This window comes from Leptosomus discolor, chromosome 19, assembly GCF_034619465.1.
Source record: "Leptosomus discolor isolate bLepDis1 chromosome 19, bLepDis1.hap2, whole genome shotgun sequence".
Classification (NCBI taxonomy): domain Eukaryota; kingdom Metazoa; phylum Chordata; class Aves; order Leptosomiformes; family Leptosomidae; genus Leptosomus; species Leptosomus discolor.
Genome location: NC_141409.1, coordinates 3,228,963 through 3,251,811, shown reverse-complemented (window position 1 = coordinate 3,251,811; position 22,849 = coordinate 3,228,963). Strand labels below are relative to the sequence as shown.

The 22,849-nt window shown below is 56.7% G+C and overlaps 3 protein-coding genes across 3 annotated transcripts; 1 reads left to right on the top strand and 2 right to left on the bottom strand.

Annotated features, from left to right (window-relative positions):
- Nucleotides 1-1,642: 1,642 nt before the first annotated feature.
- On the bottom strand, nt 1,643-8,301 carry WDR31 (WD repeat domain 31). The gene is made up of 9 exons (XM_009948324.2): nt 8,255-8,301; nt 7,384-7,513; nt 6,849-6,923; nt 5,655-5,799; nt 5,471-5,571; nt 4,807-4,874; nt 4,165-4,306; nt 3,302-3,464; nt 1,643-1,803 (listed from the first exon to the last, which is right to left on the bottom strand). The coding sequence occupies exons 1-9, from the start codon at nt 8,299-8,301 to the stop codon at nt 1,643-1,645; spliced, it is 1,032 nt and encodes a 343-aa protein (XP_009946626.1).
- A 2,629-nt stretch (nt 8,302-10,930) lies between these two features.
- BSPRY (B-box and SPRY domain containing) lies at nt 10,931-20,703 on the top strand. The gene is made up of 6 exons (XM_086475760.1): nt 10,931-10,987; nt 11,882-11,980; nt 12,540-12,770; nt 14,572-14,597; nt 15,855-15,979; nt 20,177-20,703. The coding sequence occupies exons 1-6, from the start codon at nt 10,931-10,933 to the stop codon at nt 20,701-20,703; spliced, it is 1,065 nt and encodes a 354-aa protein (XP_086331886.1).
- Nucleotides 20,704-21,814: 1,111 nt separating this feature from the next.
- HDHD3 (haloacid dehalogenase like hydrolase domain containing 3) lies at nt 21,815-22,833 on the bottom strand. Its single transcript, XM_009947110.2, has one exon. The coding sequence runs from the start codon at nt 22,787-22,789 to the stop codon at nt 21,986-21,988; it is 804 nt and encodes a 267-aa protein (XP_009945412.2). The 5' UTR covers nt 22,790-22,833; the 3' UTR covers nt 21,815-21,985.
- Nucleotides 22,834-22,849: the final 16 nt, after the last annotated feature.

Sequence of the window (22,849 nt, the reverse complement as noted above, 5' to 3'; positions counted from 1 at the left end):
GCCAGGGCTTGCTTGGGGTCACCTCTCGGGTGAGGTTTTTCTACTTTTTAGGACTTTGGTTTGTACTGCAGATACTGCTCTCTGCTGTGATTTGGAGACAACCCGTCTACTTCCACCCTCCCTTCCCAGTTAGGCTCACGGGTTTTCCCCGGGCTGTTTTCAACGTTTGTAGGTAGCCACCCAACGTGTGGTGTGTTGTTCGGCCTCTGTCAATGCCCTTCTTACCTTCCTTTTTCCAGGAGCCTTTGGCAGGCGTTGGGGGAACACGGCACCCTGCTTCCCGTGCCTTGCGAAGGCAGTCTCTGAGCGTGCAGCTCTGCATCCCCTTTGCAGTCACTCACAGGAGATGTTCAAGGCCAGGGAATTTTTTCTTTTCCATGTACCATGTCCTGGATCCTTGGGCTGCCTCATGAACCAGGTGTTTCACATCCATGTGGGCATCTCCATATTAAGTTTTTGCTGTGTCTCACCTGAGGTGATGAGAAGGCGGGCATTTCAGTGCAGGATTGTCTTGTTCTAACTTGCACCGCGGGGAGCTTTCTGATTCGTTGCTTATTCTTTAAATTGAGGTTTTGCAAATGCGGTGTTCTGGAAAATCAAAACAGGTGCTGAATGTGCACCCCGGCCTCTGGGTCTGACTGAGGAATGGAGAAATTACAGGTACTTCACCACGCACAGTTTGATTTCTCTCTGCTGTCATAAGGAACCTTCAGGAGAAAAGAGACCGATGTATCTCCCTGTTGCCAGCAGCAGGGCAGCTCCCCGTGTTCCCTGGGAGCACGGACACAGGTCTGGTCTCAGCACTTGCCATGAAAAAGCAAACCCCAAACCTCTCCTCACAAGTTACTTTTCTTCTAGCAGCGTGCTGTGGGCTTTCTCCTCCCTCCCAGGCAGCACGGTGGCACCTGCCCTGTGCCATATGCGAGTTCTTTGCTCCCAGGGAAAATCCTGTGGGGTGAGAGGCCAGTGACTAACACAAAGAAGCATTTAATTGCCGTCGCCTCTCGTGTAAGCCTGGTACCAGCTGTGGGTGTGCCGGCTGCGTGTAAGCGTTGCATGAAGTGTCAGCGAAAGGGACTGGCAGCCGTGCAGGGGGCTCGCAGCCATGCAGGGGTGCTCGCAGCCGCACGGCCAGCACAAGCCCCCGGGCTGTTTCCTGTCAGGTTGCCATTCACGGGACAATCCTGGCCCAGCAGCCGCCCCCCAGGTCCCATTTCTAGCTGGCTTAAGATGAAATTTTGGACACCGGTGCATGTGCTGTGCTCACGCTTTGTTCCTGGGGTACAAATCCCAGAGTGTGTTCGGCTCCACTCAGCTGGAGCGAGGGGAAGGAGGCCGAGCGTCCCCAGGCCCAGCACCCCTTGGCTCCTCGCAGCTCATCTCCTGATAGCTCCTCCTGCCTGGAGGTCTTGTAAATGAAATGCAGAAATGAGAACTTTGGCCTGAACACGACCATGATTTGGCTCTTCTAGACGGCTTCAGCGCCTTCCTTCTGCCCGCAAACAGACCAATGAATCCCCTCGCCTCGCTGCTCGCACGTCGCCGCTCTACAGGTGCGAGGGCTGGTGCTTGCCGTCAGGGGGAAGCTCTCGGGGAGCCGCATCCCCTCGCAGGGTGGTCTCTGCCAGAAAGGTCACGATGCTCAAAACACGGCCACCTCCTCCAGCGCCAGGTCTGCACCGTCCCTCAGCCGGAGTACGTGAATTCCCGAGTTCAAGCTGGCACAGAGCAGGGTGGAGCTGTCGCAGACGGCCAGCGAGGCCAGTGGTCCCGATCCCTCGAGGCACAAGGTGGCCAGGCAGGCTGGGGGGGAAGAGAGAAGTCACCAGGGACACTTGGCTTGCTGAGATGAGATGTGACCACCCAGCCACCCACCTCCTGGCTCTGCCCACGTGCGTCCATCTGCTCGCCTGAGGAGGGGGAGCTGCGCCCCTCGCTGTCCCTGATCCTCACATCCAAAGGCATCAGGATGTGCCCTCTGGAAGAGAGAGCCTCCGCCCCTGTAAGCCCACAGGGGGGATCTCTGCGTTGCCCAGGAGGGCAGTGGCCAGTTAACAGGGATCCAGGCTGAGGTTGGGCTCTGCCCCTTCCCTGGAGAGGAAGCAGGGATGGATGGACAGACAGACTCCACCGGGCAGAGCTGCAGGGCTCGCGTGGAGGCATTCCCAACATGCCTTTTTCTCCCAAATTCCTTACCATCCCGAACACTTCTTCCTAAAGGCTGTGCTACACTCAACACGCAGGTTTGACAAGCCTCCAAAAGGGAAAGAGCAGTAAGATTTACAATCCCCAGCGCCACATCAGCCCTTCTGTTTGTGTCTATTATTAACCCCCCCCGAGGCGGTATTTGTGCAGAGACACCAACCCCACGCTGAGCTGCTGACAGAGCTGCCTTTGGCACGGAGGTACAGGCAACTGCCTCTCGTGGTGACTTACACCCTTCCAAGAGCAGCTGAATGAAGGCTGATGGCTGCGGAGGTCACCCGGTTGTGAAGGCAACAGGATCAAACCAAAGCTGCTGCCAACCCTGCGGCCATCTCGGCGGGCACAGGCACCGGGGGAAAGGAGAGGTAAGTGACCAGAAGGGGAGAGCTTTGCTGTGGGAGATCATCAGGTTTCTGTTTTCATCCTCTGCTAAAGAAGTGCCTTCGGAGAGGTGCTAATGCCGATGACTTCTGCGTTCGGTGCCCACCTGTGAACCTGAACGGCTTCCCAAGAGGTCTCTGCCTTCTGCGCAAGGCGGTACCCACTGCTGCTGAGGCAGGGCTTGGCAGGTAAACAGCCTTTGTGTCCAGCGCCGCTGAGGACTCAGCCCGCACCAAGTCCTCCAGCAAGCAGGTTTAAGCCCGAAATGCCCGTGATTCCCCCTCAGGAGGATGATCAAAGTGAGGGCAGCTGCTGCCCAGCCCTCTGTCCTCCAGCACAACTTCTATTCCTTACAACTTTCCGCCCGCATCTGCAGAAAGCCCTGGAGTTCCTCTGTTCTCTTTGATTTTTATCATTTGTCCTTTCATTGCTGAAATACCTTTAAAAGCCATCTTGTTATTGCTTCCCTTTAGTTGAGGAAGGACACCTGTCACCTCCAACCTCATGCACCCAAACACCTTCCTTCAATGGAGGGCAAGCAGAAGCCCCTGGGATTGCTCTGATGCATATCTCCACCCTGTCCTGCAGCTGGATTAGAGTAAACCCCAGCGATTTCGGGCTTCATCCTGCCCATTAACACCAGGAGACAGAAACAAAGGAAGCAGCTTTGTTGTCCCAGGGTAAGGCACCCTAAGAGGGCGGGACCCTCCCCTACCTCCAGTGTCTCGGTCCCAGACCTTCACAGTGCTGTCATATGAGGACGTGGCGATGCTGGGGGCAAGAGCTGGGCCCTGGGCAAGGAAAACACACGAGGTCGTGGTCTGGAAATGCCCTTTGTACTCGCGCACTCGGTTCCTCGTCTGCCGCAGGTCCCACAGCTGCAAGGCAACAGGCAGCGTTTAGAGCTCAGGCTCTGTTACTGCCACTGGCCAACATGGAGCTGGTTTACAAAGGAAGGAAGATGGGTTTGGATAAAGAGCCCCTCACAAACCCTCGGAGTACAATGTCGACCCCCTTTGTCCCCTACTCACGCTCACAGTCCTGGAGAACTTCAAACCCCAAAGGATTTTCACCATCAGTGACTGTTTGAGCACGTGCCCACACCCATTAGAGCTGATGGGCTAAGACTGTGCGGGCAGGTAACCACGTTTCCAGCCTGCTCCTGTCCTCAGCCCTGCTCTCCCTGGGGTGGGAAGGTCTCATCCCCTTGATGCTCACACACAGGGCTGAGAACCTCCAGGACTGAATCCCTGGTCTGGAAACTTTGGAAACTCCTTACAGGCTTTCTACAAGAGCCTCCTGCTTCTCGATGCTGTTACTGAAACAAAACCCCTCGAGTTTTAACCAGAAAGAACGTTTGCTCAGGTATTCTCTAAGCAGAAGATGTACCAAAGGGACAGACGGGAAGACACGAAGCTATGGCCCTGGCTGGTGACACCAGCATAAGGCCAACACAGCGGGAGCAAGCAGATCCCTGGGGCACTGATCTGCTGCCCTCTGCTGTAGGCCGTGGACGTTGGAGAAAAAACCCAAACCAAACCAACAGAAAAAGCAGGACTTTCTGCCCAGGAAACTCACGGTCGCCTCGCCGCCCTCCCCAGCGGAGCCGCTGCTGCTGCTGAGGCAGTACCGCCCGTCCTGGCTCGCATCGCAGCACGTCTGAATGTGCTGCTTGGCTGGAAACGCGTGTGCCACCCGCAGCTCCCGGCTGTCCCAGATCCTGGAAGGAACGGGAGTGGGGAAGGGGGAGTCTGAGGCGTCATCGCCGTGACGGGCTCCCCTCCGTGCCCTCCTGCACGCCCTCGCTGCGCCCTCGCGCTTTGCCCTTGCCGCCATCCCTCACGGGGCAGCCCCCCTCCTTCCTCCCAGCAAGCTGAGCTCCCAAAGCTCTTACTGCATCCTTGCATTTATCTGTCCTCGATCAATCTCTAGCCAGAGCAGCTTTCCTGAGATTTATTTGATATAAATTCTCCTTTTTACCTGCAGTCACCACCCAGGGCTGCTTACAGCCATGGGTGTCCCCATACAGTCCTCCCCTGGCAAGAGACCACACTCCAAGGCCCAGGTGAGCTGGAAGGTGGCTTCTAGCCACCCCAGCAGGGTACAGGAGACCAGGCGGTCATGACACACAACCAGTCCCTTGTGCACACCAGCATCTTCCATCATCCCCATGTGCCCCAGGCTGCAACTCCCTCCTCTGCGGCCACACATAGAATTCACCTGATGGTTTTATCCTCTGAGGTCTGGAGGACGTAAGGCTCCCCAGGAACCCAGCACAGATGTGTGACCTGGGGAAAGGAAAGGATGAGCAGAGGCCCACCTCTGCATGCAGCCCAGGCTGGTGTCTGCCTGTAGATACACAGCCACCCAGCTCCCATCCTCTTGCTCCTGGGACGTGAGCAGGAAATGTTGGAGGTTTTTTCCTGCTTCCCACCACTGCTGCTCCCCTACAGGGTTCAGTCCCCACGTGGTTACTGGGGGTTGTTTGCAGGCAGGGAGGTGCCAACAGCTCAACAGGACACAGAGCCATGGGAATAGGGGTACCACAGCACCAGAAGATGGTACCCATGACAGCTCCACGGCTGGGCTGGTACAGAAGGGAATGCAGCCCCCACTGCACAACGGGAGCTCTGAGTTAGAGCATTAATAAGTTGTCGTATGTCTCTTGGTGTCTTTGTGCTCCTGGATTTGTGGTTACCTGGAGAACGGAGCAACCAGCCTCAAGCTTTGGTCTCCCCAGGTGCACAGGCAACCTGTGCAGTGCCTCAGGGGCTTCCTGTAGCACCGAGCTCAGAGCAAATTCACTCTACATGGCTTCATGTGTGAAATAACCGAGTTGCCAGTGAGGTGCCATGATGGCGTGCAAGGAACTGGCGGCTCCTACCAAATTCCTGGAGATAGTGGCTCTGCCCAGACACTCTCCTGTCTCTGTGTCCCACTTGCACACAGTGTTGTCTCGTGAACCCGTGCACAGGTGGGAGGCATCTGAAACCACAAGTTAACATGGAAAAAATGGTCAGTGAAGTTGTCGAGAAATCCCTGGGGAATGGGAGAGTGTTGTCCCTCACCTGGGCTCACAGCCAGTCCAGTAACAACCAGGTCATGTCCTGGGAAGTGCTGGCTTGGCCCCGAAGTCCTGTGAAGCTCCCACATCATCACTGTCTTGTCCCGGGACGCGCTGAAGACTCTGCTTGAGTCAAGGGCAGAGGTGACCTGCCAAGGACAAGCCAGGAGGAGCTGGTTACCCTCCCACCCAGCCCAGCTGTGCGCGGGGAGAGAACACGCTCCTGCTGTCGTGTCAAAGCCCAAGACGTGCAGAAACGTCACTGGGGGAGAGCCCGACCTTCAAACGTCTGCTGGGTGGGCACGTGCCGGCTTGCCCGACACTTACACTGCGATTCCTGCTTGCTTCTGCTCTGCCAGACCCCGGCCACAGGCAAACCCTGGTGCAGCGGGGCCGGGGGAAACCGCCCAGCCCGAGTGCGATTGCTGCAGCCCGCGCTGCGGCCACGTGTGTCGTGGGAGAACGTCGGGCCACTCGGGTGTGTGACCTGCCAGCGGGACCCATGTCCTCCAAGAACTGGGGAGCTGGGTGGTGGGTGGGTGTTTGCAGATCCTGTTTTCAGAAACCATTCATTGTATGGGTAAAACTTCCTTAAAAACCGGAATGAGCCCAGTGCATGGTTGCTTTGAGCACTGGGATGAAGGAAGTCCCCTTCGTCCCTCCAATACCCACAGCACAGGGGACCCCTGGGGCTGTCCCCAGCCGGAGGTGCACTGGCCACACCACGCACACGTGTGTACACCACTGCCCGTTTGCTCCCCGAGTGGCGTGTTTGGCTTCGTAATCAGGAGGTCAGCAGGAAAATTAAAGCCCTGCTGTCCTCGGGCATGGCTGATTTGTAGACTAACGATGAGTCTGGTGGAATGAGACCTGAAGAAAAGTGAATGGCAACTCTGAATCAAGAACTTGACCCAGTAATTCATCCTGTGCTTTTGCTACGCAGCCTGTTGGAGGGGGGGATAAGCAGACATCCAAGCCTCCTGCAGCCCTGTTTCCTCTGGATGCAGCCACTCCGTGCTGCTCCCTGGACAGCCAAGTGTCAGCACCGAACGCTTCCTGATGCCCCAGTCCCTCCCTCTGACGGAGCAAAGCAAGCCCTCTGTGGATGACAAACCATTGCTCCATCGTTCCTGGTTCCCCAGTTTCTGACAGGTAACAGTGCAGGAGATGGTGCCGCACTCAATCGCTTGTCGCTCACCTTGGTGACCTCCCGCTCGTGCCCGATGAACCGCCGCAGCGCAGCCCCGGATCTCCAGCTGCAAACAGCCACGCTCTGCGGAGGAGCAGGGAGAGGCCATCAGCACCGGCAGCAGGAGAGCGGGTGAGGGAGGAGGTGCACGTTCTCGGTCACGTTATACCGAGACCCGTGCACAGTCCAAGCGTGAAGAGGGAACGGGTTCTTCTGGTTGTGAGCAATACAGCATTTACAATTGTCTTTAGAGCCCATCCATTGCCAGGTAACATAAGAGAAGGGCCAACCCAGTGGTTCCAAGCCTGGGTGAGAACATTTGATGTGATCTGAGCTCTGGAGAGGATTATAAAATTTGATTCAATGTGCTTCAGTGTGTGCCCTCACTCTAAGCTCATTTTTCTTTCTAAACTCAGGAACTGAGAAAGTTGTTACCATTCACAGAAATGTTTAAACCTCCCACTTAAACCTTATTTTCCTAACCTGTCAATGCATTTTCCTGCTCGTGACTGTGCTTTGTGCCCCGTGGCGGGGGCTGCCTCACCTTATCCCTTCCTCCTGACACACACAGGTCTGGTTTGAGAGCAGCCACAGAAGTGACGGCGTCAGTGTGCGCAGGGCCGTGCTGCTGAATGGCTCGAACAGGTCCCGTCTCCTCCACGGAGCCATCGGCCCTGCAGCAGGCAGAGAGACAGCGGTGGGAGCTGCAGGGTGCTTTGAGGCAAAGTCACGGTGAGACTGAGGTCTAGGAGATGGCACCACTGGCTGGGCTGGAGAGCGACAACATCTGCCTTTAGAAAGCCAAAGAGAACGGACAAATGTGTCTCCTGGACCAGGTGAGACGGAGTGGACCTATTCCACCCCTAGAGCTGCTAAAGATGTAGATGTTGACTCACTCCATGCTGGTGCAGGGAGTACCAGCCCCCATTTCCACTAATACCTTTCAGGCTGTGCTGCTCTCCTCTGCTCTGACACCAGCCTTGCCAAGCACGTCGAGACCCCCCTGCTGCCACCCTGGGCTCTCAGCTGATCCCCAGGCAGAGGTCGCCCACCTTGCTGCCAGATACCGAATTATTTCATCCTGCTCACGAAAGCCGATGACAGTCTCTGAAGAGACAATGAAGCAGTTTGGATATTTGGGGCAAACAGCCACCCCTGGAGCTGTTGGGCTTCAGAGCTCTGCCTCAGCCATCACAGAGCACGACCACCGGCCGCATTGGCACGCTCGGTGCCATTTTGGATTTCAGGCCCCCAAAGAGGCTGAGCAGCCTTTAGAAGTGAGGGTGAAAAATGAAAATCTGATTCATACGTTCAGTAATGAAACTAAACCCACGTGCTCTGTTCATCTGCTGTTCTCTCTTCACATTTGTAACTTGTTTATTAACTCAAGACACGATCATCTGGGATTGTTTTACCTGTATTTGGAGGTGTGGGAGCTGATTTTACTCTGCAGCTTCCCCATGGCCCTGCCGACGAGCACGGCTCCTGCTCCGGGCAGCAGCGGTGAGCGTCACATCAGCATCTCAGGCACCTGCTGCTGGGACATGCCCTGTGGGTGGGGAGACACAGCATCACTGGGAATCCAGAGAGGTTTCTCCTTCTCACCTACACAGCATAAGGTGCTGGTAACACATTATCTACATCTTAACTTCATTTAGAATACGAGGAAAAACCTCAGAGGAGGGGACATCTGGAGCTCCCCAGTCAAACCTTTCGCTTAGAGCAGAGCCAGCGGCAGAGGTGAGGTTACTGGGACCTTACCGCTGAGCTTTAAAAATATCCAAGCTTGGTGAGGTCACAACAGAGACGGAGCTGCTGCCTATCATTCTTCTAGTGCCTTACACCTCCTCCGACGCCAGTATCTGCTCCCGACTTCCATATCACCCGGAGATCCCAATCCCCAGACTGGTGAACGTAAACACCTTCAGACTGGAGTTCGTACAGCCGGCTGGTGGGATCACGATAACTGCAGTCACAGGCAGCCTGAACTTAACTGGTCCAGCCTGACTTAATGTAAAGCTTGAAGTGGTCTTTCCATAGGCTGAGGAACACTTTGGGAAGAGTCGCTTCTGTGTCCAAACTCCAGCCCCAGGTCCAGGCCGGACAAGACCGTCTTGATGAATCCAGATGCATTCAGAAAAAAAATACTTGCAGCCCAGGCTGAGACCAGCCTGCCCCATCCCAGGGTGTCCCTCACAAGCGGCACCACAACAGCCAGTGCCCGCAGGAGCATCTGCCCGGGTGGAGGTGCCTCCTGCGGAGCTGGGCTGGGGCCGAGGCAGCCTCTCTCCCGTGTATCCTCACAGGTCACCGATGAGCAGAACCCAGTTTCGATGACAGTGAATGGCCACGTACGGTAATTGGCTTCTTCTTAGCTCAAGACACACTAATGGGATTTAGCCTGTACTAGGTGGATGTTAGCGTTCCCATCTTCTGGGTCAGTAGTGTTTTGCTAATAAAAATCAGAACAAAGCTCCCACCTGCTTGTTGCAACAAAGAAGAAACTTGCTTCAAGGCTCTGCCCACAAAGACTTGAAAACCAAATACTGGAAGCACTAAGCAAGAGGGGCTGGGTTTCTGCAAAACATTCCCTATCTAATTTTACCCTGACAGCCTTTGTGATTAGCAATTAGTAATACCCAGCTAATCTGCGCCTGTTCTATCCATGAGTTTGTGCGTCCAACAGATGTGAGGAATGATAAACCTCACAGCTGAGGGGCAGTGATAATTCAGCAATTTACTTCTTTCAATCATTTCAGTACATTAGGAACAAACATGATTTTTCTTTGACAACAGGAGAACTCTGGAAGTTGCTTCTCCTGCAAAACAAGATTCTGGGAAAAAAATAAGATGTAAATTCTGATTTTTTAATGACAATGGTTACTATGTTTCCCAACCAGCAGTTAGTTTCCCCACTCATGTGATTAATGTAGATGTGCAATCGTCCCTACCGGCACATCAGCTCAAACCGAGCTGGATCGAGGCACAGAGCTGCCGGCAGCCGCAGGAGCTGCGATGAAAGCGGGAGGTCTGCCTTGTGTCTAACGGCGTTCTCCTTCCTCTTGCCCGCTGCAAAAAAGAGTAGATTTTTCTGAGTCCTCCATGAGAGCAGTAGTTTTTTGGGCAGGATGTTCACCTGAAGTTTCACTGTCTGGCAGGCTTCCCTGCATGTGTTGTCACGAACCTGGTCTGTCACAAAGCTCTCTAGTAACACAGGGATCCTGCAGCAACTGAGCTTTACCAAGCGACACCTCCAGAAGACTGAATTTCATGCTGGAGGATCTCCTATCCTCCCTTCCCCCCAAATGCATTGCTTCACAGAAATCAAAAACATTTTTGTTACTAAATTGTTTTTTTTAAAAAAATAGCCCACGCTGCTGCCAAAGCTGTTCAGGCATTGCAGCAAGATCTGCACCGGGGAAGAAGGAAACGACAATACCCACAGCAGAAATCATGGCAGAGCTTTCCCCACATTTTCACGTGGTGTTAAAAATCCCTTAGAAGAGGGGAGCTTAACCACCTTTGGGGAGGACACAGGGGCAGCCCCAAGTCCCCACAGCTGGAGGTGACCCCACGGCAGTGATGCAGGTCCCTGCAGCCTGGGGTGGCCCCGTGGGTGGTCAAGGGGTGCACCCCGGGTCCCTGTAGATGGGGGGAGCCCCCCAAGCAGGACCGGGGCAGCCTGGCGGGTGCAGTCCCGCTCGCTATAGCCGGGGCGGCCCCGGAGAAGGGCAGGGGGGACAACACAGGTCCCTACAGCCGGGCCAGCCCCATGGGAAGGCTTTGGGGCAGCGCCTGGGAAGGACATGGGGACAACACGGGTCCCCCCAGCTGGGCCAGCCCCACGGCACCGACACGGGCCAGCCCCAGCGCCGGGAACCCGCCGGGCCGGGCCGGGCCGGGCCGGGCCGCTCCCGCCGCGCACTCACCGCGGGCCGGGCCGGGCCGGGCCGGGCCCCGCCGTCCCGTCCCGTCGCGTCCCGTCGCGTCCCGTCCGCGCCGCCCGGCTCCTCGGCGGCGGCCGGGGCGGAGCGGTGTGCGCGGCCCGGGCGGGGCCGCCGCCGCCCCCGCGGCAGGTGCCGGGGCGCAGCATGGCCCAGCGGGGCGGGGGGCCGCGGGCGCTGGCGGAGCGGGCGGCGGCCCTGCGGGTGAGCGGCGGAGGCTGAGCGGGGACGGCGACCCGGGACCCTGCCCCTGCCCCGGCCGCGCCTCAGTCTCGGGCCGGGGCCCTTCCCCGGTGCCCGCCGGGGGCCGAGGGGAGCCCGGGGCGTGTGGGGCTGCCGGCGGCGGGGCGGGACGGGGAGGAGAGGGGCCGCGCGTGGGTCTGGGGAGTTCCGGCGGGGCGGGGGGGGGGTCCCTGGCGGGGTGGGGGGCTGTGGGGGGGCGGTCTCCCGTGGGGATGGGGGCTCTCTGTGGGGCTCCTGGTGGGGTTTAGGGTTGTGTGAGGGGTCCCCCGTGTGTGGGGGGGCGGGTTCTCTGTGGGGCTCCTGGCAGGGCGTGGGGCTGTGTGGGGGCCCTGGTGGGGTGTGGGGCTGTGTGAGGGGTCCCCTGTGGGGATGGGGGCTCTCTGTGGGGCTCCTGGTAGGGTGTGGGGGCTGTGTGGGGGCGCTGGCGGGGTGTGGGGCGGAGGGGGGGGGGGGGAAGGTGGTCGCTGGTAGGGTGTGAGGCTGCATGAGTGGTCCCCGTGGGGAAGTGGGTTCTCCGTGGGGTCCCTGGCGGGGTGGGGGGCCGTGGGGGGGCGGTCTCCCGTGGGGATGGGGGCCTCTGTGTGAGGCTCCTGGTGGGGTTTATGGCTGTTTGAGGGGTCCCCTGTGGGGATGGGGGCTCTCTGTGGGGCTCCGGGCAGAATGTGGGGCTGTGTGGGGGCCCTGGTGGGGTGTGGGGCTGCGTGAGGGGTTCCCCGTGGGGATGGGGGCTCGCGATGGGGTGGTGCACAAGGGCCCCGGGGGGTGTGGGGCCGGGTGGGGACTGGCTGGGCGGGGGGCTCGGGGCTGCCGTCGCCCCGTCGAGGCCTGGGCGCTGCCTGTCGCCCTGTGTCCCAGAACAAGATCGTGGACCGGTGCGAGCGGCTCCAGCTGCAGAGCGCGGCCATCGCCCGGCACGTGGATGAGGTGCTGCCCGCCAAGGACCAGGGCGGCCTGGTAAGTCCCAGCGCAGCGTGGCCCCGCGTGCTCCTGTGCCCGGGGGGCTCGTTGGTGTGCAGGGATTGTCCCCCTCCTGCCTCACGGCTTGTGCGAGTGGAGTGCCAGGGTGCGCCCACGATTCCTGCTTCATCTGCCAAAAAAATGTACGCAAACAACAGATTTCTTGGTGTTAGTGTACAGCCATTAAACATCCCACTAGGACCAGTCTTAACGATTCCTGATTTTTTTTTTTGTGCCTCTTGGTCACCAAGGACAAAAGACAATTTTCGTGGTGGCTCTGTTTCTTGCTAATAGCAAATCCAGGAAGATCTGCTGCAGGCTGGGACAACCTTGCAGGTTGTCACTTAGGTACCAGGGTTGGGCCAGGAGGAAGTAGGCTGGTTTGGGACTGGTTGTTCCATTTACCTCTGCTTGCATCATGATGGTTACTGTGGCTTGGGCTCAATTAACAGAGTAATCTTAACAGCTGAGCCCACAGAAAGCTGGCAGAAGCGGTTGGTGCTCTTGTTGGGGTTGAAGCAAGGCTGATGTTTCTCCTCTCTCCTTGCTCTGGCAGAACGCAGCCAACGCGGCGCGGGAGCTGGTGATCCAGAGGCTGATCTTCGTGGGGAACGTGTGTGAAAATGAAGAACAGCGGCTGCTGGAGAAGGTGCACACGGAGGAGGAGCGGGTGCACCAGAGCATCTTGACCCAGCGGGCGCACTGGACTGAGGCTTTGCAGAAGCTGGCTGCCCTCCGAACCTACCTGGTGGACATGATCACCAACCAGGATGACCAAGGCCTGGTGGTGAGTACTGCTCCTTCTACTGAGGGACAGGTCTGTCAGCCCAGAAGTGACCTAGACTTTTTATCAGGGATATTATGAGACTTAAATACGGTGTTCAGCAGCTTGCTGCACTGACAGCAAGGAGGCAGGGTTGGGCAGGACCTGCAATTGCAGGTCTAGCTCTAGGAACCTCCTTCACCTGGTCTTGACAAGCCCCTGTGGTTTCCTGGTGGTTTGTAGAGCATCTGCTCTGCCTGATTCTGCTTTTGCTCAAGGCGAGGTTCAGAACCCAGGCTCAGGTCTCCAAGCTCTTGGCTTGAAGCTGCCAGCTCTCAGATGCCCTTAACAGCCAGGACAGCTATGGGTTGAGAGCTGCCCTTACAGCAGACAACTGGGCCACCAGTTTTCTAGTGTTCTGTGTAGTTCTAATCAAAACATGACCCTTGGGAGCACCTGCAGCTCTTCTTGAAGGTCTGCCTGTTGTCTGGCACACCTCTGTTTGGGACATTTGCTGTGCAAAGCAGCCCATGCTTCCCTTCACTCAGTTCCTTTTCTGGCTGTTAAGTTGTCTTGGTTTACCCAAGCGATTCCTCTCGTTGGAGACGCAAGCGAGTAAACATTGCACCTCGTCTTGCTTGCTCTTAGCCTCTGCTTGCCACGTGTAACTTTGTGAAGAGGGGGGCAGCAGCTCTGCTTAGAAAACAGAACTGATCCCACAGACGGAAGGTCGATGGCTGTTCCTTTGGTGGGACGCACAGCTTCTGTCCTGTCCCAGCATCCTAGCTGGCTGGGCTGTGGCCTCGCTGTAGAGAGCAGAGGTTGGAAAGCAAGATCTGAGATGCCTGTGGCAGAAAACAGCAACACCCTCAATTTCTCCTTTTGCCACGTAGTGGAAGGGAAATGAGGATCATACATTCTCCACCTTGGATCGTTGGGATTGACGTTTGTGTCTATGAGGAATTGATATGTGTCATGTCACAGGAAAGCGAAAGGCACGTAGAGCACTCTGCAGCTTGTACTTGAGCAGGGATCAAGTATTTTCCTACCACTTTGCTAACTGGGCTGTACCTTGAGAACACACCATTGCCAGTGGGTACAGAAACAAGTGGGACTGATCACGAGGTTATCTGACTCTTGGCTTAGGTCCTCCGCAGCGTCACCCCTTACTGAAAGCTCTGGGGGTTGTTTGCTGCAAGCACAGGATGTTCCTGCTGCGTGCCCTAACAGGGTGGGGGAGGAGGGGGACCTCAGGGCCAGGCTTTTCACACGCCAGGCAAGGCAGGGTGCAGCGGTAAGAGCTCCCAGATGCGGCAGACTGGTGTCTGCCAGAGGGTATGGAGTCAGAGCTGGTACTTTGTGGATCCAAGACTTTCCACGTGCCTCAGCTCTCCCATGTTTCCCTCGTGCCAGATGATCCAGCTGCACTTGTGCGCTTCTGCTCTCACACCGCTCGCACACGCAGCAGAGCGGTGGCAGGCTCTGTCTGGATGCCCCCATGCCCTTCTGGAGCGATTTGTCACCCAGCCACCCCGTCCCACTGGCACAGCAGACATTACCCCTAGCTAGATGTAGAAATATGTCACCCTCGGCCATTCCCACTTATTTTCTGAGTCAGGGAGTGGAAAGTGCTGCAGCTGAAGAAAATGGATGTTGGACACTTCCCCTGCTCCCCAGGGCCAGCACTGGGGTGAGGACTGGTTTCTCTGGGTCGGGAAGGAGAACAGTGCTCCCTGGGTGCTGGGTTTGCTGTGCCTCAGTCTGGTTTTGGGATTTTATCTGTGGGGGTTTCAGCTGTGATGACTCTTTCTCTCCTTGTCCCCAGAGTGCAGAACAAGAGATCTTCGAGAGGTTAGTACCTGGCTGCTCCTGGTCCGTTCCCTGACCCCTGCTCCAAGCTTGCCTGCACGCTCCGTGGCTCCCGCTGTGGGCAGCACGCCATTGCTCGGGCAGCAGGTGACACCCCCTCTGCCCTCCCTCGCGCTGCTTTTGTTGAGGACAAGGACAGAGCGCAGAGAGGCCAGTGTGGCCTCTTGTCTCTGCTTCCCGTGCTGTGCTGCAGCTCAAGCCGGGGAAGTCTCGGCCCCTCGAAATGCTCCCCGTGCAATGTCTCCCCAGAGGCATTGCCAGACGTGCTGGCCCTTGCTCGCAGGAGACCTCCTCCAGCTTTTTGGTAAAGCCCACAGGGCTCCCCGGGAGAGGCAGCAAGCCTGTCCCCGGCCTGCTGGCAGGAGGTAGGATTGTCCACATGGAAAGCTGGGGTGCTCCATGCCTGGGGGGCTGTGGCACAGCGTCGCCCAGGGCGCAGCTCGCCCAGGCTCTGCGCTCACGCTGCCTCCTTTCCCGCCAGAGGTGGCACGGAGGGGAGAACCACGTGCAGGCGTCGGCGTTTGTGACAGTCACCATCCGTGACGCTGGGCTGCCCTCCCTTGAGAAGGCAGCTTGGTGGCTGCGTTTTTGCAGGCATCTATTTCCATGGCTGCTGTAACCAGCTAGCGCTGGTCGGGCGCTGGTACCCAGAGGACTTTCAGGAGTATTTTTGCCTGGAGCCTGCCTGTAGAGACTAAGAAATGGGCCACAGCACATCACCAGCAGCCAGTGCCACAGCCTTTACTTACAACCATGAGTTCATGAGTGTACTGCAGGCCACAGGAGCCCAGCAAATCCTCAGTCTCCTTGCTCTGCTGCGTGGAGTCCTGGCTCGCTTTCCTGTTGTATCCCCCTTTGCTCTGACAGCGAGGCTTTGTTGATAGAGGGAAATCTGATTCTCTCACTGCAGCCTGGTCATTGTGCTCCTCTTGTACCTTCCCGGCCCCTCCCAGACGTGTTTAATCTGCTGAGTGAGGAGGCTGTTGGCTCAGGCTGCTGGGATCGTATTTTGAAACAGTGAGGTCCTTTCAGAAAGGGCTGTAATCAAAGGCAACCGAAAGTATCACTTGGGAGGACAGTTTGTCTAGAACCCCCCGGTGCAGTTTCTCCGCAGCAAGTGCTCCTCTTGCAACTGCTCCATCTCATGTTTCTGTCGTACTTCCTAGTGGTCTTAAACGCCTCCCAGGACTGGTCAATAAATCATGGTATTTCGAAATAACTCTTGTGTTCCTTTGCTAGGACAGAGGTGGCGGAGGGAATCTTAGAGCCCCAGGAGTCCCTGAAGTTAAACTTTAACCAGACCTGTGTTCAGAGTCCACTGCTGCATCGACTGTGGGCCTCTGCTGTTCTCTGCTGCCTCGCAGGTCAGTGTCTCGCTCAGGTCTCAAGCTCTCTGGGGATTCCTGCATGTTCATTCATATTGTGCCCAAAGAAATGTCCTGCTGCTGTGCCAAAACATCCCGATACTGTGTCCCGCCCTGGACGTGGGGTATCCTGTCCTCCTCTGCTGTCCCAGCCCCTGCTAGCTGCTTGGAACCCCCCAGACAGGGGGGCAGCAGCAGCTGTAGGGGGTTTGGGAGTGGGGACAGGGGCTCGAAGCAGCTGGTTGTGGCTGAGGAGAACAGGAGTTTGAAAAGACTGTGTCTCTTATCAGCTCTGTTGATTAACCTCACACGGTTTCTTTTGCTGGTTCCTGGGTCATTGGTGACAGCAGTGAAGCTGATGCTGCTGTAGGGATCTCTGTCACAGAAATTCCTCTTTACTGCCTTTACTGTTGGCCTGCTGGTGATTTTAAGAGAGGGTGAACTCGCCCGCGTGGCGTCTGTGAGGTGCTCTGACGTGCTGGAATGGGAAGTGAGTAAATGCAGTACCTTTCTGATCACAACCTGAGATTGTGGCTGTGCACGAGCTGGTGGTTTGTTAGAGACGTTTGTGATCTGGTTCAGCTCTTGCTGTACAGCTGAGGTTGCATCGGAGGCGTTTGTCAGGCCAGTGACGTGCTCTGGGCACGGTTTTACCAAGTTGGTGTCGGCTCTGCTGAGCAGCAGAGAGGTTCTTCCGGCTGTGAGCTGCTTGAATTGCGGATTGTGAAACTTTTGCTTTTACTCTTGCTTCCAGGCCATTGTTAGAGCATTTCAAATGTGTTTTTGTTCTCAAAGGTGGCAATATCCTTCACAATTTGAAAACATTTGTCCTGTGTCCCACCTCATGAGCAGTCCCTGGGGTCAATCTTCCCAAAGCTTTTGCATTAACCTTTGATTTTTGCTCATCTCGCTCTTGATGCTGATGAGCGGTTCACAGTTTTTCCATTTCCAGGTCCCTCGCCAAGGTATGTGCTTCTGGCTTTTGTTGCTCTTGTGTTTTCCAGTATTAGCTTGAGAACCTGTGTGTACTGGACAGCACTGTCATTTGTTTCTTCTACTGCAAACTCTAGTGTTGCTTTCCCTTTGTGATTAATTTCCTTCTGTTTTGAGTCTTTGGGTGCTGGCAGTCATGCACACTCCTGCAGTTGTACATTGGCACGGTTGGGCAGGTTCTCAGCAGAAGTTCAGTGCTGTCAAGCCGTGCAGGAAACCTTTCCCTAATTCTCTTTGTTGTGACATAGTTTTTTTTATGGCTTCCTTTCCCAATAGCATCCTTGTCAAATGTGATGACTCTAAGGCATTCAAGCCTCGTAGGGTCTGTGAGTGCTGGTTTTGTTTGGGTTTTTCTGTGGTTACATTTAACGTGTCATTACTGCATGCTGAGGATGCCTGCCATGTCCCTGCTTGTCTCGCTAGTCCATCGTCCACCCAGGACCTAGCCTTAGAGATTTAATATTAACTGCAGTGGTCCTAGCTTTTGTTAAGACACAGTAATGTTGTGTTTCACTTGGTGGTCCCTCCTCCCAAAGACAGCTGAACAGGTGGCAGTCTTGTTTAGTTGCTTGAAAAGTGTAGATTCCTAGCCTTGGCGGTTTGCCCTGTGGCCTCTCGAAACCTTGGAAACCAGCAGGCGAAAGAACCTCCATTTCACTCTCAAAAATAAACGCAATTCCTTCGATGTCTTCGCTTGGCACCTGGGCTTCTGTATTGCTTACGTTTGGGGTTGGCATCTTCTTCCTTAAACTGAGATGATGTAAATCTCCTGACACTGTTCTGGGAGGGATCTTGGTTCATGGCCAACCATGTTAGTCCTGCTGGGGGGCAGGTAAGAGGTGGTGCTTGCTGGAGACCTGAGGGAGGACCCTCCGCAGGGGTGACACAGACTGAAGCTGTCCCAGCTGGCTGAGCCATTGGGCTGCTCCATGGTGACCTTCTGCCCATGGAGGGGACCAGGCTGGATCTGGATTCCACCTTGGCGCCTAAACCTAGCTACGAGGATTTTTGTTTCAGATGTGTGAGTTGGGAAGTGGGAACTTGGCTTTTTAAAAGTAGTAAAATGTGCTGGAGTTAACACATACGTCCTTGACAGAGATGTTAGCTGTGGTAACTTACCTGCTCAGCATCCCTCGTCTCTCTAAAGCGGCAGGGCCGCTCCAATGGGTACTGTATGCAGAGTAAACGGATTTTGGGGTGCGATGAATTCCCGGTGGAATCGTTCCTCAGAATATATGGGAATATCTGGAGGGCAGATTTAATCATGACAAAACACTTGTCTGTGTGGGAAAATTTGCTGCTATGAATTACCCTGCTGTTACTCTGCCAGTGCTTCCTCTCCCTCAGATGCCCCCCTGTAATCATAATTCCACAACGAAGCTACATGGGTGTCATCAGGGCGGTATTTCCTTGTGCAGATGATCCCTTTACATGCACACCGGAATGCAACCCCACACCTACGTTAGATGTGTGTTGGACAATATGAGGTTCAGTGCCCTTCTGTCAGGGGAAGATAAAGTCTCCTACCGCTCCGTTTTCTATGAATTCATAGCAGCGTTTGGCTTCCTCGAAAGTCAACCTACAAATAGGCAGCGTGGGCAAATAGAGCTGCAGAGACCTACGGAGGGCACAGCGTGGTGGGCAGGCACCCTGCCAAGTGTTTGGCTGCTGCTTGGTGAAATAAATCATCAAACGATGAACGAGGTGGTCTGCTTCAGCTGGAAGGGGATGCTGTCTGCAGCTCCTCTTCTTGCTCGCTGTTGCCTGCAATATCTTCCACCTAAAGTGGAAGTGTGTGTGGCGCTCGGTTCATCTCCTGCCGGGGGGCACCAGGGCAGGGGCCACCCGAGGGAACCCTCGGCCAGCGCTGCTGCTGTTCGGCGCGATGCTGACCTGGGTCCGCGTCGGTGCTGCAGCAGGTCGGGCTCCGGGATGACCCCGTTCAGGGTACAGCGTAATGGTTTAATTCTTTAAGGGTCTCATCCTGCCACGTGCTGGGTGCCGAGCAGAGGGTGGCTGGGACATGGCTGGAGCAGACATGAGAGGGTAGAGCCCTTGCTGGCAGCAGGGCTGGGAGAGCAAACGACTCACCTGCTCCAGCCTTGTTTTCTTGGTAGTTTAAGACTGAAAATGGATGAAGTGAGGGTGAGGGAAGGCAGGACAAGGAGGGGCACCTGCAGGTAGAAACTCGGTCTCCCCGGGAGGAGGTGAGACAGCTGGGCACCAGCCTGTCTCTTTGCTTAGCGAGGGAAATGGTTGTGCAGTTCTTCAGCTCTCGCACCCGGTCTGCAGACCCGCTGAGGGGTCTCGCAGGGGGAGCGTGCGGCCAGGGCAGGGTGAGCGGTGCTGGGTGCTGCCAGCTGGCGGGTCTGAAGTGGAGCAGAACCCCGGGGGGTGCAGGCATCCTCCGGCCAGCCTGGCTCTCACCCCGGGCTGCAGCACGCTGGGTTTGGGCTGTGGTACCAGGCGGCTGGGCAGCCCCTTCATTCACAGCAAAACCAAACCGAGTCGTGGCTGTGCTCAGCTCTAATGCCTGGTACCACCTCCCGCGGCTGCTCCAAAAGAGCTCAGGGTGGGTTGATTAAGGACTTGGGCTTTCTTAGGAGGAAAGGGATTTCCCCTGCCCAGCCCTCTCCTTTCCTCCTCATTCCCATACTACCGGTTTTGCAGGTTTTCTGCAAACAGCTCTGCAGTCCTGGTCCTTGTGCAAGCTCGACTCACCGCGGCTGGGGGAGGAGAAGTCAGATCCTGCTCACCCACAGTGGGGCTGGGAAGGGACTCACCCACAGTGGGGCTGGGAAGGGACGGGGGCTGAGGCTTGGGTGTCTCCCAGAAGTGGCATGAACCAAACCTGCCGAGTTCTGTTTTGTGTGGATGCAGGCCAGGGTCAGAGGAAGATGAGCAGCATCTTCTCTGACTCTGCAGGACTTCTAGTGCAAGGGTGGAGAGGTGTCTGGTGAAGTCTGGGCTTTGATGAGTCCGTGTGTTGTTCTGGCCCTGGCTTGAGAGGGGAGGCTGTGGGGAGCTGCTGTGCTGGCACCCAGCCCGAGCCCCTAACACGTCACCCCGGGGGAGCAGTTGGGTCCACAGGAGCAACGTGCGAGGAGAGGGCAGTTGTGGTTGTGTTTCTGACGGCCGTGGATTCTTCAGGTGGTCCAGGTGGGGACCACCGAGTCGGCACTCACCACGTGGCTTGTCTTGCAGGCTCACAGGAGATTCACATCGATGAAAAAACTGTCAGCCCCCACCTCAGCCTGTCAGAAGACAAGAAAACCCTGACCTTCAGCCCCAAGAAAGCAAAGGTGGACTTGGACTGCCCCAAGCGGTTTGACCACTGGCCCAACGCTTTGGCTGCTGCAGCTTTCCACTCGGGAGTCTGCGCGTGGAAGATCAGCGTGGAGAAGAGCTGCGCCTACAAGCTGGGGGTTTGCTACAGCTCCCTGCCACGGAAGGGGTCCAGCAACGAAGCCCGCCTGGGCTTCAACGCTGCTTCCTGGGTCTTCTCGCGCTACGACAAGGAGTTCAGGTTCCTGCACGCGGGGCAGCCGCAGGCGGTGGAGCTGATCAAGGCTCCGGCCGAGATCGGGGTGCTGGTTGACTTTGCGGGAGGGGAGGTGCTCTTTTATGACCCCGATTCCTGCACCATCCTCTTCTCCCACAGGGAGACCTTCGTGGAGCCCCTCTATCCCGTCTTTGCTGTGGCCCACCAGAGCATCTCGCTTGTCCAGTGAGCAAAGCCTTGCGCTCGCTGAGGGGGTGAATGCACAGTTGTATATACAGTGACTGTATATACTCTATAGAGCACCTGTATGGGGGAAAGGAGCCCACATGGGGCTACTGGCTTGTGTACAGTGGTGTTCAGCCAAGACCTGCTTTCAGACTACGTCTGTTCTTCACGTGTTTTACAGCAGCTTTCCTCTCCTGGAGGCTACACCCACCCTGTGTCTGCTGTGCCAGGGCGAGGGGTCAGGGCGGTGCCTGGCTCTGCCAGCCACTTTGAGAGGAATCATTTAATTCCCCTCTGACCCAGGGCAGCTTTCCAGCCTGCCAGCGGGCTTGAGAAAACAGGAGAAATACTAAAAGAGATGTGTTTAGAGAAATGGCAGGGAGGAGACACAGGGAAAGGGACATCACTGGGACACAGCTGGAGACACACTTTTGGGAGGAGCTGCCCTATGCTAGAGCAGGGACAGTGCAGGGGACTGTCACCTAGGGGGGACCCTCAGAGTAAGAAGCAAGGAGCAGCAAAGAAACCTAACCTGAGCTGCTCCTTGCCTTGCCAAAAGGAAGGGGGTTTGAGTGCAACGTGGCAAAACCACAGGGAGCTGGTGTTAGGCGGGGAGGAAGAAGAGGTGTTGGACTGAGGCTGAGCCAGGGAGAAGGGCAGGAGAGGTTTAAAATCTGTCTCAATACTCAAATCAGTAAAGTTTGATAATTGGCAGTATATTAAATTAAGTGAAATTGCCCAACTCCAGACTGTTTGCCCACAGCAGGAGGGCTGCAACTGCATCCTGGCCACCGCTGTCAGGAAGAGAGGGAAGCTGGTGAGGTGGCAAACCCGGGGTACACAGAGGTGCGCGGGTTTCCTGGGTGCTCTGCATGGACAGACCTTCCCTGGGGCAGGACCAACCCCAGCTGATGCGCTTGCACAGGGGGATGCTCGAGCCTCTCCCTGGGGTGACCAAGAAGGAACAGATCTCAGTGTCTGCCTCCATCCCTCCGGCCAGCACGAGCCTTCTGGAGTGCAGCTTGACCCAGTCCCCAGCTCCATTAGGGGAAGACACCACCACTGACCCTCTTCCATAGAGGTTTTAGAGCTATGAAAGACATCAGCAGCAATGCTAAGCATCAGGTACATTTTATTGCGTTAACACCCCTCCCGCTCTGCAGGCAGCACTGCTCCCTGTGCTCCGAAGCTCTCGCTTCTTTTTCTTGCCCAACTGCCAGCAAGAAATCCCACACCAGGACTGGTTGACTGCCCAGAAGCGGCACTGGTCCTCCTCTGAAATGCCACTACCCCTTCTCAATAAGAGCCAGGAGGTGGCTGAGCGTGGGCAGGACATGCTCAGGTGGCACCTCCAGCTCCTCGCCCTGCCCTGCAGCCCGGAGCAGAAAGCTGTGCATGCCCACGGCTCGGGCTGCCCTGTAATCCCGGCTGTAGTCATCCCCCACATGAGCTGCCTGCTCCGGGGGGACCCCACCAAGGCACAGGGCTTTCTCGAAGATCCTCCTGTCCGGCTTGGCAAAACCCACGTCCTCAGAGGTGAGGATGAATTCAAAGTGGTGCCGCAGGTTGCACTGGGAGAGGATGGTTTCCAGCCGCTTATCGAAGTTAGAGACGACCCCCATGCAGAAGCCGCGCTGGCAGCACTGGCTCAGGGTCTCGCTGGCTCCCGGCAACACCTCCCAGTTGCAGGCACTGCAGAAGTCACGGTAGAGGTTTTGGGCCATCAGCGTTAGGACTCCCTCTTCGTGCACACCTGAGAGCCTGAAGGTCTGCTGCACAACGTCGACCCACCACTGCTGGGAGCTGAGCCCCTGGCCCCGGCCGTAGTTGGGGAAGCGCCTGCTCTGGGCTCCATACGCCTCCCGGAATGACCGACTGAGAGCCTCCGGCTGCACCCGGACCCCGTGAGCCCGGGCCTCGGCCGCGTAACTCTCCCCCACCGGCTGCCGCAGCCGCAGCAGCGTGTCCTTCACGTCCCACGTTAGTAAGCGGAGCCGAAGCATGGCTTCAGCTCGGGACTGGGGCGACCCTGGAACAAACAGGGAGGTGAGAGCCTGGCGCTTGGCTGCAAGCGGGTCGGTACTGCGCATAGTATGACTGGTGTGGGCCAGAGGGGTGTGGGCACCGGCCCTTTGTCCGCAACGCACCCG

Coding starts and splice junctions, on each gene's coding strand:
- HDHD3 (XM_009947110.2), bottom strand. CDS start 22,789: ATGCGCAGTACCGACCCGCTTGCAGCCAAGCGCCAGGCTCTCACCTCC.
- BSPRY (XM_086475760.1), top strand. CDS start 10,931: ATGGCCCAGCGGGGCGGGGGGCCGCGGGCGCTGGCGGAGCGGGCGGCG. Junction 11,981..12,539: donor CCAAGGACCAGGGCGGCCTG/GTAAGTCCCAGC, acceptor TTGCTCTGGCAG/AACGCAGCCAACGCGGCGCG. Junction 15,980..20,176: donor TGTTCTCTGCTGCCTCGCAG/GTCAGTGTCTCG, acceptor CTTGTCTTGCAG/GCTCACAGGAGATTCACATC.
- WDR31 (XM_009948324.2), bottom strand. CDS start 8,301: ATGGGGAAGCTGCAGAGTAAAATCAGCTCCCACACCTCCAAATACAG. Junction 5,572..5,654: donor TGGACTGGCTGTGAGCCCAG/GTGAGGGACAAC, acceptor TTGTGGTTTCAG/ATGCCTCCCACCTGTGCACG. Junction 4,307..4,806: donor TCAGAGGATAAAACCATCAG/GTGAATTCTATG, acceptor CGTTCCTTCCAG/GATCTGGGACAGCCGGGAGC.